This window comes from Strix aluco, chromosome 4 (genome assembly GCF_031877795.1).
Source record: "Strix aluco isolate bStrAlu1 chromosome 4, bStrAlu1.hap1, whole genome shotgun sequence".
Taxonomy (NCBI): Eukaryota; Metazoa; Chordata; class Aves; order Strigiformes; family Strigidae; genus Strix; species Strix aluco.
Window position 1 is genome coordinate 106,238,004 of NC_133934.1, and position 15,826 is coordinate 106,253,829.

At 41.9% G+C, this 15,826-nt stretch overlaps 1 protein-coding gene across 7 annotated transcripts in view; it reads left to right on the forward strand.

Annotated features, from left to right (window-relative positions):
* The window catches only part of TTLL5 (tubulin tyrosine ligase like 5), a 136,599-nt gene that overhangs the window by 101,740 nt on the left and 19,033 nt on the right, over nucleotides 1-15,826 (forward strand). For 5 of the 7 annotated variants that reach the window (XM_074824767.1, XM_074824772.1, XM_074824768.1 and 2 more), the window contains 2 exons: nucleotides 5,143-5,320; nucleotides 13,264-13,484. In XM_074824767.1, the coding sequence (XP_074680868.1) occupies nucleotides 5,143-5,320; nucleotides 13,264-13,484 (399 nt within the window). Of the gene's footprint in view, nucleotides 1-5,142; nucleotides 5,321-13,263; nucleotides 13,485-15,826 lie in introns of those variants that run through there. The other 2 variants (XR_012623305.1, XM_074824774.1) reach the window with 2 other exon arrangements.

Consider the following 15,826-nt stretch of genomic DNA (forward strand, 5'->3'; position numbering starts at 1 on the left):
TACAGTTTTGGTTTTTTTTCCACCCTTCATTACTGTGCTGAGCCTGTTGTAGAATTCCTTAAGCAAGAAGAGATAACTTCAGGAAGGGTGCAAAGGTGCTGTCATGCTTTGATAAATCATCTGACAGGCGGACTGAGAGTAAGAGCTGCACCATGATATATTCCTGCGAGCATGGCAAACAGACTGCTAGCTAGAGCATGTCTCTCGCAGCAGCATATTGAGTGTCAGACCCTAAGCTCTGTTCTCCTGTACTAGGGCAAGCTTTGCCTTAGATGTAATACCAGCAACTTGATAACATGTTATATGGGAACTTTCCAAAACTGCAGGTGAAACATCTCTCTATGAAAGTGATCTGAAGACTTGCAAGCATGCAGGCTTTCTGTTATCAAATAGTTAATGCTTATATTATAAAAGGTTGAAGTTATGTATGATGAATTTATATTGATGTTCATCTATAAAAAAGCAAAACCCATGGAAGCTAACAGAAACATTCAAACCAGAAGGGTTCTGCAGGCCATGAGAGTAAAATCTACTCACAAGCAACAGTGTTTTCAATCTATCATCTAGAAAAAAGTAAGTGCTGTTGTGCATTGTGTGGAGAGAAGGTATTGAAACTGCAGGGAGTTGTGTACAAGACTGTCCATGCTGCAAAACATTAGCCAAAGTTTTTGTAGTTTGTTTTTTTTTAATTTAATTCTTCCTAAAGATTTAATAGTGTAGTTTCAACAGTGTTTTCCTGGGTAATTTAAACCAAACTTATCTGGGCAATATTATATCCTAAATAATTTATTTTGGGCTATAGATCATATATTCATTAAAACAGAAAAAGTGGATTAAAACAGGTTAGAAACCAAATGAAAGCATTTGAGAGTTCATTGAAGTGGACAAAGGTTGGAACAAAGCAGCAATCCCAGTGTATTTTTAAAAATTGGGCCATCAGTCTTCAGTATTTGTATTTCCATAATAGTTAATGCTTTGCCAGATATCTCAAAACAAAAGAAATGAGGATCAAGGAAACGATACTAAAGTTTTGTCATTCAGTTAGTGGCTCCCACAGTACTACAGACTGTAGTCACTGTACATCATCTCTGTGGCACAAAGCCAGTTTGGCTATCAGCAGGTCCAACTTTAGTGGAGTTTTCATTTGCATCAGTTTTATCTCCTCCATTTCATCTTGACTTTTATGTTTTAGAACAAATCACTCAATCTTTAGCTCCCCAAGCATTCTTTTGGATCAAAGGATAAATTTTATGCACTGCAGGTTCTGAGCTGGAGGTAGATATGAGAGAAGTTGGAACAGACATTAGTTTCTAGAATTAATCATGTAACTTTCATGGATACCTTAAAGAGTGCTTGACTGAATTCTCTAACTTCTGACTGAGACTTGAGATAGGCTTAGTTTCAGACGCCTGATGCATAAACCATACTGGTTGCATTTTCATGGACTATCTGGTTCAGTGTCCTGCTCAGACAGTAGCCCATGTAAGATTCTGTGGGAAGAAGTGATATTATGGAACGGCGATACTTCCCCAATACTCTCTGGGACTCAGTAATCAGTGATTTTCTGGCCAGGAGGTAGTATCTTTGTATATAAATAGTGTTAGTGGCTCTTCCTTCTATGAGTTTGTTTAATAATTTTTGAACCCCTGTAAATTTTTGGCATCCTTAGCTTCCCCTAGTAAGAAGGCATCCACAGTTTAATTATGTGTTATGAGAAAAACTACCTCCTTTTGTTTGTTTTAACCTGCCCACCTGATGACTTCATTTGGTTTTTCTTATGTCTTGTATCATGAGAGGTGAGTAATTGTTCCCTATTCTCCTTCTCCCTGAAGCTCATTATTTTATAGGTATTTTTCATATTTCCTTTCGGTTGTCCTTTTTCCAGGCTGAAGAGTCCTTATTTATTTAGTCATTCCTCAATATATAAGCTGTTCCATACCTTTGATCATCTGTACAGCATTTCTTTGTACTTTTTCCAGTTCTACTGTATGCTTTTGAGAAGGGAGGAGGGACAGGGGTTAGAACTATCCTCACTATGCAGGAGATGGATGCAATTTTGGTTTATATGGTAGGATAGTAGTGTTCTTGGTTTTGTTCCCTATGCCTTTCCTAATAATTCCTAATACTGAGTTTGCTTTTTGAGAGTATTTCAGTGATATTTTCATAGAAAAACTATATAGATATAGTTATAAGGTCTCCTTCCTGGATAGAAATAACTAGTTTAAAGTCCATCATTGTGTAAAACTAGGATTGTGTTTCCCTAGGTACATGACTTTGTAGTTATTAAATTGAATGTCATCTACCAGTTAAATGTCCGATCATTCAGTAATGTGGTGTTTTTTTCACACTTCTCAGTGACTTTTCTCAGCAGCAAACTTTTTTTCATTTCACTCTTTTTCACCCGGATCACTTATAAATGTTCTGAACAGCAGAGACTGTAGCACAAATTCTTGCGAGACCTCAGTGGTAATCTCCTTCCATTGTGGAAACTGTCCATTTACTCTAGCTCTGGTTTCATGTGTTTTAACTAGTTATGAAATCCATGAGAGGTAACCCTCTTATCCTATGTTGGCTTACTTTATTTAGGAGCATTTTGAATGAACTTACCAAATTTTCTCAACTGAGTAATTGCTGGTGTGAAAAAAATTACTCTAGGCAGATAGACAAATACAGTTGTTTAGTTTGAAACAGAGGTACTGAAGATCATAATCTTTCAGTAGTACTGATGAGGAATTAATCAGGCTGTTACTGACCACTAACATGACTTTGATGAAGCTTCTGAATGCTCTTCAACTTTGTATCTGGTGCAGCTGATGTTTGTTTCAAGGGCTGGTCTGCAGTAACCCCCAGCTATCTCTCAAAGGGTGCATCCCAGACCCAGCACAGTCCTTTGTGCTTTTCAGCTGTTGGCATGACCTGACTTTACTGCAGGGGTAACAGAGACTCCAGCTGCTTCACACAGGGAAAAGTCCAATGAGTTTTAACATCAGAATGGATGATGGAGTCTGTATCTATGCAGTGGAAGGAGCAGATATTACTCTTGGGATGGCAGTTGAGTCAGGTGACAGCAACCTGCTGATAACCCATGTGGTGAACTGGTGGGATTGGAGAGGAGGCAGGTGGGGATGGTTTCAAAGATTCCTTGTGCCTTGTCATGTCCTCCTTTTAATTTAAACTTTAAAGGAGGCACCTGGGGATGGTGCTGGGAGGCCAGCAGCACACATGCATCCATGAATCCAGAGCTGAGCAACTGCAGGTAAAACCACAGTAGTAGAGGATCATGATCCCAGTAATGGGGCAGAAGGGAGAAGGCAGGTTCAGAAGAGGGAAGCAGCTCTCCTGAGGTTAACCACAAAGCCAGATTTGGAGCTATACAACTTGACTGTACGCAGGCCTTGAAACCCAGCAACATTACAGTTGTCACTTTTCCAAGCACTGGTAAAAGGAGAAGAACCGAAAATCTGAGAATCTTGTAGCAAAAGGTAGCAGGGAGTGAGAGTCATTTATCCAGTGTTGCACTGGGGTACAGTGGAAGCAAAGGACTGAGGAAGCATGGGTGGGATCCTTGAACAGAGAAGTCTAGAGAAGGCTACCTACAGCCAGTGGCCCATAACAGTAAAAGTGGTAGTGGTGCTCCAAGCAGGAGGAGGCCCAGAGGATGCAGGGTGGAGATGTTGACAGCTGGACTCCTTTTCCGCTGGATTGTCTTACTCCTCTGTTGCTGAGGAGCTGAGTATGGAGAGTGATCCTTTAGTGTTTAGAGTGCTTGTCCTCAATTTGCTTTGAAAGTGATGCATTAGGTTATTTTTGAGGGAGAGTACATAGGGCTGGCAGGTGCTTCTGGTCTTGTTTGAGACATCCTTCTGAATATTTTAAGGGTTTGCTGTGATGATGGAGCTTGTGCAGGAAGGTGCAACATATTTAAGGGAAGCTGTGACATGTGTAAAGAATCTAGGTTGTAAGTTTTGATAGGATCCTGAAGCAAGGAGATTGCAGTTAACTCCTTTGCCAAAACCATGACCTACACTCTGAACCGTGGTATGAAGTGTAAAAGACACCAAGCGTCTTTTATGTCCCAGTTACTTATGACATGCATAGGAAATACAAGGGAAGTCTGCCCTGGGGATCCAAAGGAAATATTTGGAAGGAGTGACTGAGAGAAACATGACAGAGATCAGCAGAAACTTGGAAAGCTCAGGCATTGAGGCCTGAAGGTTTTGTTAGCCAGAGTGTGAGGATTCAGTGGGTCATATGGCATCCTGTCTTGTGAGCACAGGATGCGTGAGTTGCTGGGCCATTGTAGCCTCCTCAGGACACCTTGTGGTCCTGTCAGTCTGACACCTGCTCTTTGCAAAGCCCCTCGGCTTTGTGTTAGAAGTGTGTTGGTGCTGCCTTCTAGCTGAGGCTTACAAACTTCAAAGCAAGCCAGGGAGCTCCTGTTGGTACTTATCATGTTGCAGGCCACAGCTGAACTCCCACTGTATAAGCCTGGGTTGTAAGAGTTCCTGCCTCTTTGCAGGAAGCCTTTTCTCCTCTGGGAAAGGCTTGCATTACTCTGATGATGAAAGAAATGAGCCTGTCTTCAGTCCCCTCAGGCCTTTTGGATTGTTACTGATGGAGTCAATATGTGCCCCAGTTGCAACTTCACCCTACCAGTCCTTTAGCCTCTCTGTGGATATTGTACTGCATGTCTGTCTTCTATTCCACCCTCACTGCAGCACGTGTGTACTTGGTGTAAGCCTTGCGTTAGTGCATTAACAAAGTCTCTACAAATCCAAATAAATAATTATCTCATTAGTGATAGGAATCCTTAGCTCTCTTCCTTCTGCAACTTTGCCTCTCTTCAATGCTAATCAGCCACAGACATGCTGCAGTTTAGAGTTTTTTTTCTCTTTTCTTTTGTTCTCCTAAAGCATGGTGTTATAGCTAGTAATATAGTCCCATCCTGGAATTCAAGAAACTCCTTAGCAAGATGGCAGTTGGCACATGGCACCTCTAGCAGGTGTTGTGCTTGCTTGAGCCACTTAATACAAATTCATAGCTGGCTAAGTATTAAGGGGATTTTTAGGAAGCAGCAGTGCCGTGTAAGCAGAAGTCCTTATATGCAGAGTGGTGAAAACATCATGGCTTTTCTTTTCTTAGGGCTCCAGAGAATCATCGTTTTGTCTGGGAAGGAGAGATGGAGAACAGTGTCTGCAACAAGGTGACACAGAGTCCTCTGACACATCCCAATTATCAGCTCCATTTTGCTGTGCAGCAACTTCAGCAGCAGAAACTTCAGTCACGACAGCTGTTGGAGCAAAGCCAAGTCCGGCACCAGGTAACTAAGAAAATTCCTGCCTGGGATGTAGCAGTGCTGACTGAGTCTTAGATGTGCAGAACCAACCCAGAGCCAGTACATATGGCACAACTTTTGTGAAGGAAGTATCTCTTCAAGTGAGTTGCAACAAAACTGATGCTACCTGTAGTGATTTTGATAGCATTTTGATGCTGTAGTTCCCAATGGCTTCTTCCACTGCATTGGCATCCTCTTCCATTTGGCTACTGGCATGCCACTGCTTTCTTTTCTGCACTAGTTCAGGGTGCAGAAAAGCACCTTAGACCCTTATAGCACCTCAGACAGCCTTAGAACTGTCTACAGTCTCCACAGTTTTTTGTCACTTAATCTCATCACTGATGATATGTTCTTGCTTTGACTTGAGTTCTTCTTGGGTAGTGCTTCAAGCTGGGTCACTGTTGTATTTCAGTGTTTCTAAACACAGGGTCTTGAAATTGTGTTAGCAACTGTGTCCTCTGTGGCAAACAGACCCCATCAAGGCTTCATCTTGGCTAAATTCTCCTCCTGGATGTCTCCTCATATGATGCAGTTATTGAAAGAGCAGTACGCTAAGAGGACTCAAAAATTGTTTAGGAGAATCTTCATTCTTTTGAAGAGATGTATTAATTTCTTTTAAGAGCCTTCAGTGTGCAGGAGGCATGGCCACTGACCCTGATGCCAGGTGCTAATTTTCTCAGCAACCCTGAAATCTTTTTGAGGCCTCGAACATGTTTTATTGTTGCCATATTTAAGATATTTCACTGCTTTGCATGGACCTGTCTGATGGATACATGACTCCTTTGTTACAATTGCAAGGAGAAAAGATGGGCTAAATGTCCAAGGGCTAGAGGAAATATGAAAAAGGGTTTGTATTATTGATGTTCTGGATGACACCTAGATGCCAAGGGTGGACCACTGTGTCTGGAATAGCATTTTCATCCTGCCTGGGGAATTTTCTAAGGTTACGATGAGTTCACTGATACTCATTACCTTTCTTTATTATCATGGAGAGGCTTGTTCTTTCTTCTGGGTGATGTCCAAAAGGCTTCCCTTAAGAAGGAAGTGTTTGGGTGAACAAGCCTTCACTTAGAAGAGATTGGTCTCCATTAGGAAGGAGCTATTTGCTGGGCAGTCTGGCAGGACTGGACTTGAACAAAACCGTGAACAGAGCTAATGTGGAGTTCTGAACACCCACTTTCCCTCCTGTGAAGCAGAGGAGTCACTTAGGGTCCTTGAGAATAGGTTATAGGCAAACTGCCCTCATTCTTTTCTGGGAGCCCTTCTGCCTTTGCTCCTTGCACTCCTTCTTTCAAGGCCCTCACTTAGCCATGCAGTTTCCATTCCCAAATTCCCTCACCTACAGTCTTCTTGCTCTCCCTCTGAGCAGGAGGTCTTCCTTTCATCTCCATCCAAGGGGCTCTGGGTGGGCAGCTCTGGCTGTTCGTGAGCTCAGGAAAGGACTGGAAGCTGGCTTGTGACTGTGAGGAGGCTGGAGCTGGCCATGGGGCCTGGCTGAGCCCTCTTCTAATTGCTGACATTGAGCTGATGTTATTCTTGGCCTGGGGCAGAGCCATTACTCAGGAGTTTCTGTTAAAGTGATTCTTTGTTAAACCTCCTCTCACCCCCACAAAGTCCCCCTCCTTTCTCTCCCTCCCTTCTCCTTCTAAGCCAAGCAGTTTGGAGTTGCAGTATTGAGGCCATTGCCATGCCGCAGGGCTCAGGCTGCACTGAAGTTGCCATTAATGAAGAAAGGTATTTGCTGAACATGGGGGCTTTCAGACTTTCTGCAGTGAAAACCAGATCTTAATAAAATGATTGTCTCTTGGACACTTCCTCTCCCACTAGACATTGTATGGAGCCAGCCAGACCACCCCTTCCAGTCACAGTTGCACCAATCCTCTGATGCCCCTCCCAGTCACTGCACTACCCTCATCTTCATCTGTCTATCCTCTGCTCTCTCTCTAATTCCCTGTCACTGACCTCTTCCTTCTGCTAGTTAGCTTCTCAGACTTCAGTCCTTTGACTTGTCTTTCCACGAACTGCCTGCTCTTTTCTGCTGCTTACACACTCCCTGCCCTACATCTCCTTCCCACTCACACTGCTTTGACGTCCACCCCACCTTTTCCTGCTGCCATCATTCGCCCTCTCTTTTTCCTCACAGTTGATGTAACTTATCCTAGCCTGCATGGCTTTACCACATTTCCTAGTCACTGTCACCTAAGCCACCTATCTCCCATTGCCTGCTCTTTCCCTTCTGTTCCTTCCCACATACTGAGATCTGCTCCATCCTTTGTTGTCTTGCCTGCTACATTCAAGTTTCTCAGCCTTCTCTCAACAGAAGAAATATATCCCCAAAAATGAAAGCCTATCACTTGAAAGAGTGTCATGATCTCTCTACTTTGGGAAATGCATGCAGGATATCTTCAAGCCTGTTTCATCTGATTGTTCAAGTTCTTGTTACAGTTGGAAGGCAGGCTAGCCATTTGTCAGTAGCTGAAGTGCATTTATTAATATATCTCAAGGCACATCCTGAGTATGGCATGACCATACAACATGACTAGATGCCAGTCTTCCCTTCTCTCTGTGACAAATGGACTAGTCATACGTACATGGATAGCATGTGAACAAGTAACAGAAGCACCATGATTAACACAGGCAAATGCTTCTGCCTGTACGTTAAGCAGTTCGATATGTTGGAGATGAGATGGATGTGTTGGAAAGCATGGAAATTCCTAGTCAAGTATTTGTGTAATAGGAATACTCTCATCTGCCATGCAGTGGAGGTATCTTAATAAGGCTTATTGCATACCCCTTTGTGGCAGCACCCACTCGTGCTTCAGCACTTTCCAGACACTTAAGAATCATGATTTTTTCCTCCAGGCATTTAACAACTTGCAGAATAGCAAATAAATACTATGTAGGTGGAGAAAGAGGAATAATAACCAGTTTTCACTCATTGTATGTGGAAGTTAGTTCATGCAGTATAGTATGGTGGAAGTAGGTCTTTGATGCCAGAGTAGGTACTTCATTCCCTGGGCAAAAATAAAAACACCAAACTGACTGGATGAGAATCTGACAAACAAATTGATGCAGTAACAGGGCCCAGGAACAGAGACAATACAGAGCCTGAGAAAAGAGGAAAAAACCAGAAAGGGGCAGAGTTTGAAAGTGGACACAAAAAGCTTAAATCTGGTAACAACAAAATCAAGGAACAAGAACTGCAAAATCAAACCAAAAGACAAGAAAAATGGGCTTATAGCAGTATTTTTTTAATGTTTAAAGGAGACTTCATGTGACACATTATGACCTAGATGTTGGTATCACTGCTGCAGCTGGCAAGGCAGTTAATATACCATCATTGTTTATTCTCTAATTGTTTCCTGTACTGGAAAGATGCCATTAGCTGTTAGGGAGGTTCCTTCTTCTCTGTGTGGCTACGATCTGTCTGCTTAGCCTAGTATCTACGGGGTTTAGAATTTTATGCCAAACATTTCACATGGGGAAAAAAGGTAAATTAAAACAAGAAAAGTACAGTTGTATAGTGGAATGGTCCCCATCAGTCCTGCTTATATCAAAAAAGCTCATGTTAAAGATGACATAAATCACGTTAATGAGTTGTGTCGTCAGTTATGATCACATTTTCAATCAGAAGTTTAAGTAGATTTTATGCTATAAAACATTGGACTATGTTAATCTTAAATAATTCTTCTCTCAATCATTTAAAAATTGTATGTTCTGTGAAATATTTTTCATTTTATGAAGTTCAGCAAAATTTTTTTTCTTTTAATGTATGTGACCATCTTCTGAATTCCCTACAGTTTCTTTAGATCTGACTGGGAATGTTGAGTATCCAGAATAATATCTCTAGTATTCCTAGAACTACATTATTCCTGCCTGAGGACAGTCTCTTTGAATGCAGCCTTAAACATCATTAAAGTGTTTTCTAAACTATTAGATATTGGACTACTGTCAGATTTGCAGTCTCTCTTCCCCTCCAGTCTCTTGTTCATTCTTGTTTTGCAGCTTTCTCCCTCAGATTATTTTCCCACTGAATGTGCTAACTGCTATTTTTCCTATTTGAGTCTTGTGATACTGATGAGTCAAAGTCTCAGTCTAAGTAAAGCAGAACAACTGTTCTGAAAGCAGTAGTCTGTGCTGATTTATACCAGCTGAAATTTTGTCCCCATGTTTCTGACCCTGTCACTATTACTAGAATTATGGTAATACCCAGATGTATTAAATATCTTTCCAATACAACGATATGGACCAATCCTTGCCCCAGAGAGCTTGCAGTACCAAAAGAGAAACAAAGGAGATGGCACCAAGTCAATTTATTGTAGTATATTTTAGTCTCATTTGGAAGAATTTACCAAGGAAGATATGTTTCAGGACAGTCTGTGCATATAATGAATTTGCTCTTCTTTAAATTTGTTGATGACCCCAAGATGCTCCTCTTACTGCAGTTTAACACTATGGCAGTTAATAGTACATTTTGAGCCTGTTCTTTATTACCACTTTGTGGATTTTCAACTCAACTGATTGGGGTATCCAAACTGATTTAACTGAGTGCATTAATATACGTTCAAAAGAATCTCCACTAAACAATTTATATGACTCGAAACATCTTCCAAGCCTTTTAATTCTCTGTATTTTTGCAATGTCATCTGCAATGCAGTTGCTTTTCTAAAAGTGGTGGTTTATATTTTGATGGGTTTGCTTTCTTTTTTTTAAACTTAAATCCTTGTCATTGTTTATTGCTTATAAACATCTCAGTTTCCAGCACTAGTGATTTGGAACTAGCTGCACAGATCTTTATGCAGTACGTGTGTGTATGTGCATCTGTCTGTTAGTTCTCATACACTGCTGAGTCTCTCATCATTTTGAGACTTACTGATCCCATTTAAACTGAGTGACTATGGGATAGAAATCTCAGAACTATGTTTCATATAAATTTCATGAAAATAAAGAGCTACATAGCTGGAAAGGGGATTCAACTACTGTTCCCATTAAGGCAAAGGTTGTAGTGTGAGGCCACTCCTAATTAAACAGCAGAAAATCAACATAAGAATGCCCCAAACCCATGAATGGAGGCATAATCTGGGGCATGCTTTATATTAGATACTGTAAGATTCAGCCCCAAGACAGATTCACAGGAAATGAGCTTCATTACCTCCTCTGGTCACAGAATGAACATGTTTTCGCTTGCAACATTTGTTCCGTTACTGTGCTAGGGATGGGTGTTAGATACAGGGATGGTAAGTGCCAGGAACATTCCTTCTGTTTTTGAAGATCATTAATGTATCTGCTTTTCTTCAAAGTACTACACTACCTCCCTGCTTTTAATCATGAGCAGCCCGAGCTCAGCTGCTACTGGCTAATACTCTTAAATGTGCATTGTCCTTACTGACAAGCTGTACATGTTGAGATTTTTCTAATTAAAACCTACTATTTTTGTACAGATAACATTTTGTGTATGGTGTTCATGTGTAGATGTGGAAGCAAGGAGAGGTGTAATCTAATGAGGCAAATATGGAATTGGGAGTTCAGATCTTCTCTGAGCTCTCAACCTAGCTTTTCATATTGCTTCAGTCTGTGGCTTAGTGAAAATCATTTTCTCTGTCAGTGCTAACATTCTTCATGTGCAAGACAGGGTTAATGCTGTCCTACCTCCCCAGAGAATTATGCAAGAGAATTAACTCACTAGTGCTTTATATGATTTTTAGCTAAGAGGTCTCACAGTGTTCTAAGTATTTTTCAGATTTATAACCCTAAGAATTTGTCAGGTAAGCAAATGTGTCCTCAACATCAAGTTAAATCTGCCAGCCTGAGAGGTGTGGTTCAAAGTTTTTTACTTGCAGCAGCAGTAGTTGTAGGGTGCTACCTGCTTCAGGACTGCCTCTGTCAGGGTTTGTCTAGGCTTCTGCTCTCCCTAGACCCTGAGCCTTCAGAATCCTGAGTGATGAGGTCTGTCTCCTACTTTTTGGATGTGCTGAAATCTCTTCCCAACCCCTCCTTTGTGTGGTCAGGCTCTGCTCTCCCCAGCTGCCCTCTTTATTTGCACAGTAGCTTCTCCTGGTTTCCTGTCCTGTCCCCATGGAGTTCACAGCAGGGCAGTATGCTTTGTAGCTGAATCCAGAAGCCTTGGTCCGTGTCAGCTTCCAGTCTCCCCATCCTTGTCTGGAAGGCAGCCAAAATCTCAGCACAGCGTGGAGACAAAGGCCTTTTTGGAAGCCCGTTACCCCCAAGAAAAACATCCATGATCTTTCTTTAGGCAGGTCTCAGCCCAGCTTTTGCTGATCAGACTTTGTTAGAGCATCCATGCTTGTTGTTTCTTCAGAGTGATGGACCTCCTTGCCAATGCATGTTAACACAGGGAAGGGGTTAAGACTATGCTTTGTGGACTCCAGGATCTTAGTGATTCTAATAACAAGAAGAACAACTTACAGGAAATATGTGTAATATCAAACAGAGCACAATGAAATGTCATCTCTGAATAAGAAGGGGGTGCAGTGACTTGAGGGTCTCCATCCCAACCCCATAATGTGTCAGACTCTAAGGTGCAAGAGACTAAACCAAGTTCCATTTTAGTTTGTTTTGCTGGGAGGAGGTGGGCTATTTTCCAGACTTCTGCACTTGTACCAACTACTTACTCAAAATCTGAAAGCTGCAAAAAATTCAGTCTGAAAGGTAGAGCCTCAGGGAAGGGAGAGGTTAAGAAGGATTGGGAACTCAAGGGCATCATGTCAGTGAGCTCTAGTTAGGAAACAGGCCTGTTTTGGCTCCTGCACTTCCTTTTCTCCCTAGAGCTCTGCCTGTCAGAAATGCCTTCCCACACACCACTGCCTTGCCATTTGCCAGAGAATTGCGGGGGAGAGGGGCTTTTCCTGTCTGTGTGCTGAGACTCAGCCAGCCCTCAGACTGTGGTTTTCTCTGGAGCCCACTTGCTGTGGCTTTGTGTGTTTTTCACCAGAGAAGAAACTGAGGACAAATGCAGTGAAGGGCACTGCTCCCAGGGTCATGCTGAGGTGACTGGCGAATGCCCAGCTATTCCCCTCATCTCCTATCACTGACCTCTAGCTGCCAAACTAAACGGTTATGGTATTGCCTCTTTGCCCTGGGAATCTGACTGACTTCGAGGAAAGACAAGGCAGAACTCCCAGCAGGTTGCTCCTTTCTGAAAAGAGTTGAGCGGTTTGCAGAGCTCCCATAGGGAACTGTTCCCCACTCCCTGCTCTGCCAGTCCACTGCTCAGTTCTCCAGTGTCTCATAGCATGCAGATTCTTTTGTTTCCTATGATAGATCTCCTACGTACTTACTTTCCCACCTGCTATAGGAATAGAAACATTTTCTGTTTCCTGGTATTACTGGGGATTTCCTTTTTGTCAGCTGCTGACCCAAAGTCCCTTTTTCAGAGAAGGTACCCTAGAGCCGTTCTGTTATTCTAAGCACTTACAGGGTTAGACTGAAGAACTGGCATTGTAACATCTTCCTCGTAACCTTTTTCTTCCCTAGGACTGTGTCTCAATCCCACCTCCCACACAAAGAATAATTTAACAAGATAAATGCAGAAACTCAGTCAAAGCAATAAAAGCTTTACTTCTTTGTGGATGAGAGCCCACTGCAAGGTTAGATAGAGGATAGAACCTCTTTTTTGTTTTTAAATCCAGAATAGTATCATTCTGTGGCAGTAATGATCTTGTCTGCCTTCCTAGAAGCTAGTCCCAGCTTCCAAGGGTATAAAGTTCAGCTCTAAAAACTATTTCACTGACTTGAACATTAACTCTTCTTTTTATGCATGGGACTGTCCCTGGAGCCCTGGGGTTGTCTTCACCAAGCAGATATTATCCCTCACAAAAATGTCACCCACCTCCATCATCTCTCAGCAGTATTCAGAGAGGTAATCATCAATTACTATAGTTGGGTTTTTTTGTTTTGTTTTTTACCAGGCTCTCTCTGCCAACTCCTCACAATCCAGCACCAGCCATATATCTATGCCATCTGGCTCTGATGCCTGCAAGACATCAGGTGCTACTTCTAGTATCCTGAAGGCAACCAGTTTGCACAAAGTGATGCCATCCCAGAGTACGTCTTCTCAGCTGGTTCCAAAGCCTCCAGCAAATCACAGGCAGGCAGTGGTCAGAAAGGTGGCAGCCCAGAGGATTTCCAAGTAAGTTTCATCTCTTCCTATCCACAACAGGGAGTTGGCACTGGTTCCCCCAAGAAGGAATATCAGAGAAGAACCTGTCTACATGTGACTGATGTGGATCTTCTTGGTTGTGCCGTCCAAGATAAATCTCAGAATACCCTGAGCTGTGTGTACTGAAATAGGTGTGCACTGTGTTGCAGTTTCATGTTTCATAATGGTAAGGCAGCTAAGACTGCAACACTATACAAACCTAAGGACAGGGGAACTGCCAGATTGAATCAGAGAAGTATCTGATCCAGGGTGGGATTCAGTTACCCAAGTATAGGTTGCTAGTGACATTTTTGGATGCCCAGGGCTATTCCACCTGACCTCCAGTTGCTGTTCCAGATGAGCACAAGTCTTCTGTAGGTCTTGTGCTGTATCTGCCAGTCCCATGCAGATGTGTCAAATAAATTGAGAGTACCAAGTATGGTACTGTACATCTATGTTTAGGGACTTGAGTCACTTCCATGTTTAATTTTTGATGGAGGCTAGAATCTGGTGGGTCAGAAGAGGCTGTCAAAAAAGAAACTCCAAATACGATATCCTTAACAAATAATCTGTCCTTGAGCCAAGTTTCCCCATAAATTTAACATACAATGATTGACTTATGCCTTCAAGCACAAGTGTTTATTTAATTTAAAGTGTTTATATTGTGCCTAATGTAATGATAGCTTTCCTCATTATCTGTAGAAATTCTACTTTTAACTTTTACTAAGCTTTTTGTTATATAGTGCTTGCCACTCTAAGGTAGATGGATTTGGTGTCTGTTATCTTTAAAAACAAAAAAAAAAATTCACCATAAAATGTTGCTTACTGAAATGTAAGTTTCCTTCCTTTCCATTTCTTGGTGCGTCTTTTGTGCATTATAGGAGAATGTGGGAAAGACTTCTGGGTTTTCTTCTTATCCTTTACCTGTCTTGGTAGCTTCCTCAGCTATCTGTTTATCCCCTCTTAAATGACAGAACTGCTTTAGACTAAACCCTTCATCAGGTTTTTCTTCATATATCCTCAGACTCGTTTCTCCCCTGAATACTGAAGGGCAAAAATTGCATTCATAACTTCCTCCCTTATACTTACTCTACAGCCAGAAGAGTTGTAAAGCTTTCAGAGCAGGTTCCTGTGAGGTTTCCTGATTCTGGATTCTCTTCCTGTTTAAAGAGAGAAGTTTTACTAAAAGATTCCTGATGAAAGATGCCTTATGAAGATGCTAGGGCACTGTCAGCATGTGTGGATCAAATCTGGAACTACAAGTATTTAAGGAGCTTGGACAGAACTGCTTTGGGGAAGCTTGTGTATTTCCTGCCTATTTTCTTGCTATCTTAGGAGATAGCACACTGAATTAATCCCCCAAAACTATTTAAAAAGAAAACAAAATGTTAGTAGACTTTGTCAACTCAGCAAATGCAGATGAGAGCATCAGGTCTGGCAGGTATATGCTGGTGGGTTTGCTATCTGATTTCTTTTATGTTGGGTAGCTCATGTTAGTACAGGTGACAGACTATGTCAGTGGGCTTCTCTGCCGGGCAGCAGTATTTGAAGATGCCGGTGTGCTGTGCTCACTTCTTGGCAGAGGAAATGTTTATCCTTGTGAGATGGAATTGCAGCTCCTTGGACAGACTTGAGTTTGCTGCATTTTTGTGGTTTCTGCTCTGTGACAGGCAGGAGTGTGGGAAAACCGGAAAAAGTTCAGCACCAAAAATGCACAGAAGGGGGAAAAAAAGCAAAAGATTCCTTCAGAATTTCAGAAAACAAATCCAAGTATTGAAGGCTGCAAGGAGCCACTCCGGAAATACTTTCCAAGTTGCCTTTCAGTCTCCAGCACGAGGCTCCAAACCCATTCTTGCCATTCATGGGATCTTGCAGTAACATTTTTTCACTTACATAGAAAACAGCAGTGCCCGGCTATATTTCCAGCATACTGAGAGCTGATCATTTAAAAAAACTGCTATGCCTCAGTCTAATTTATTCCATTCATTGTTGTCAGAAAAGACGAGAGATGCATTGACAGAGGAGAGTGAATGGAGAGAAGCCTCTGTGTCAAAGGAATATAGGTTAGAGAAGATGATGTCTTGTGTGCTCCAGCCTGTTCTTTACAGTCCCTGGCTATTCTGTACAAAGTATTCTTGGACAGTGTGTGTAGTCTGTTTTCAAAAAACTCCAGTGGCAGAAACTCCATGTGCTACAGAAGATTATTTAAGAATCTAGACACCCTTATTATCAGAAAGTTTCTTATGATGTGCAATCTGAATTTTTCCTTTGTTTCATCCTGTTGTACCTTGTTCCTCCTTCCTGAACCACCCTAAACACTTTCCCTTGCAAAT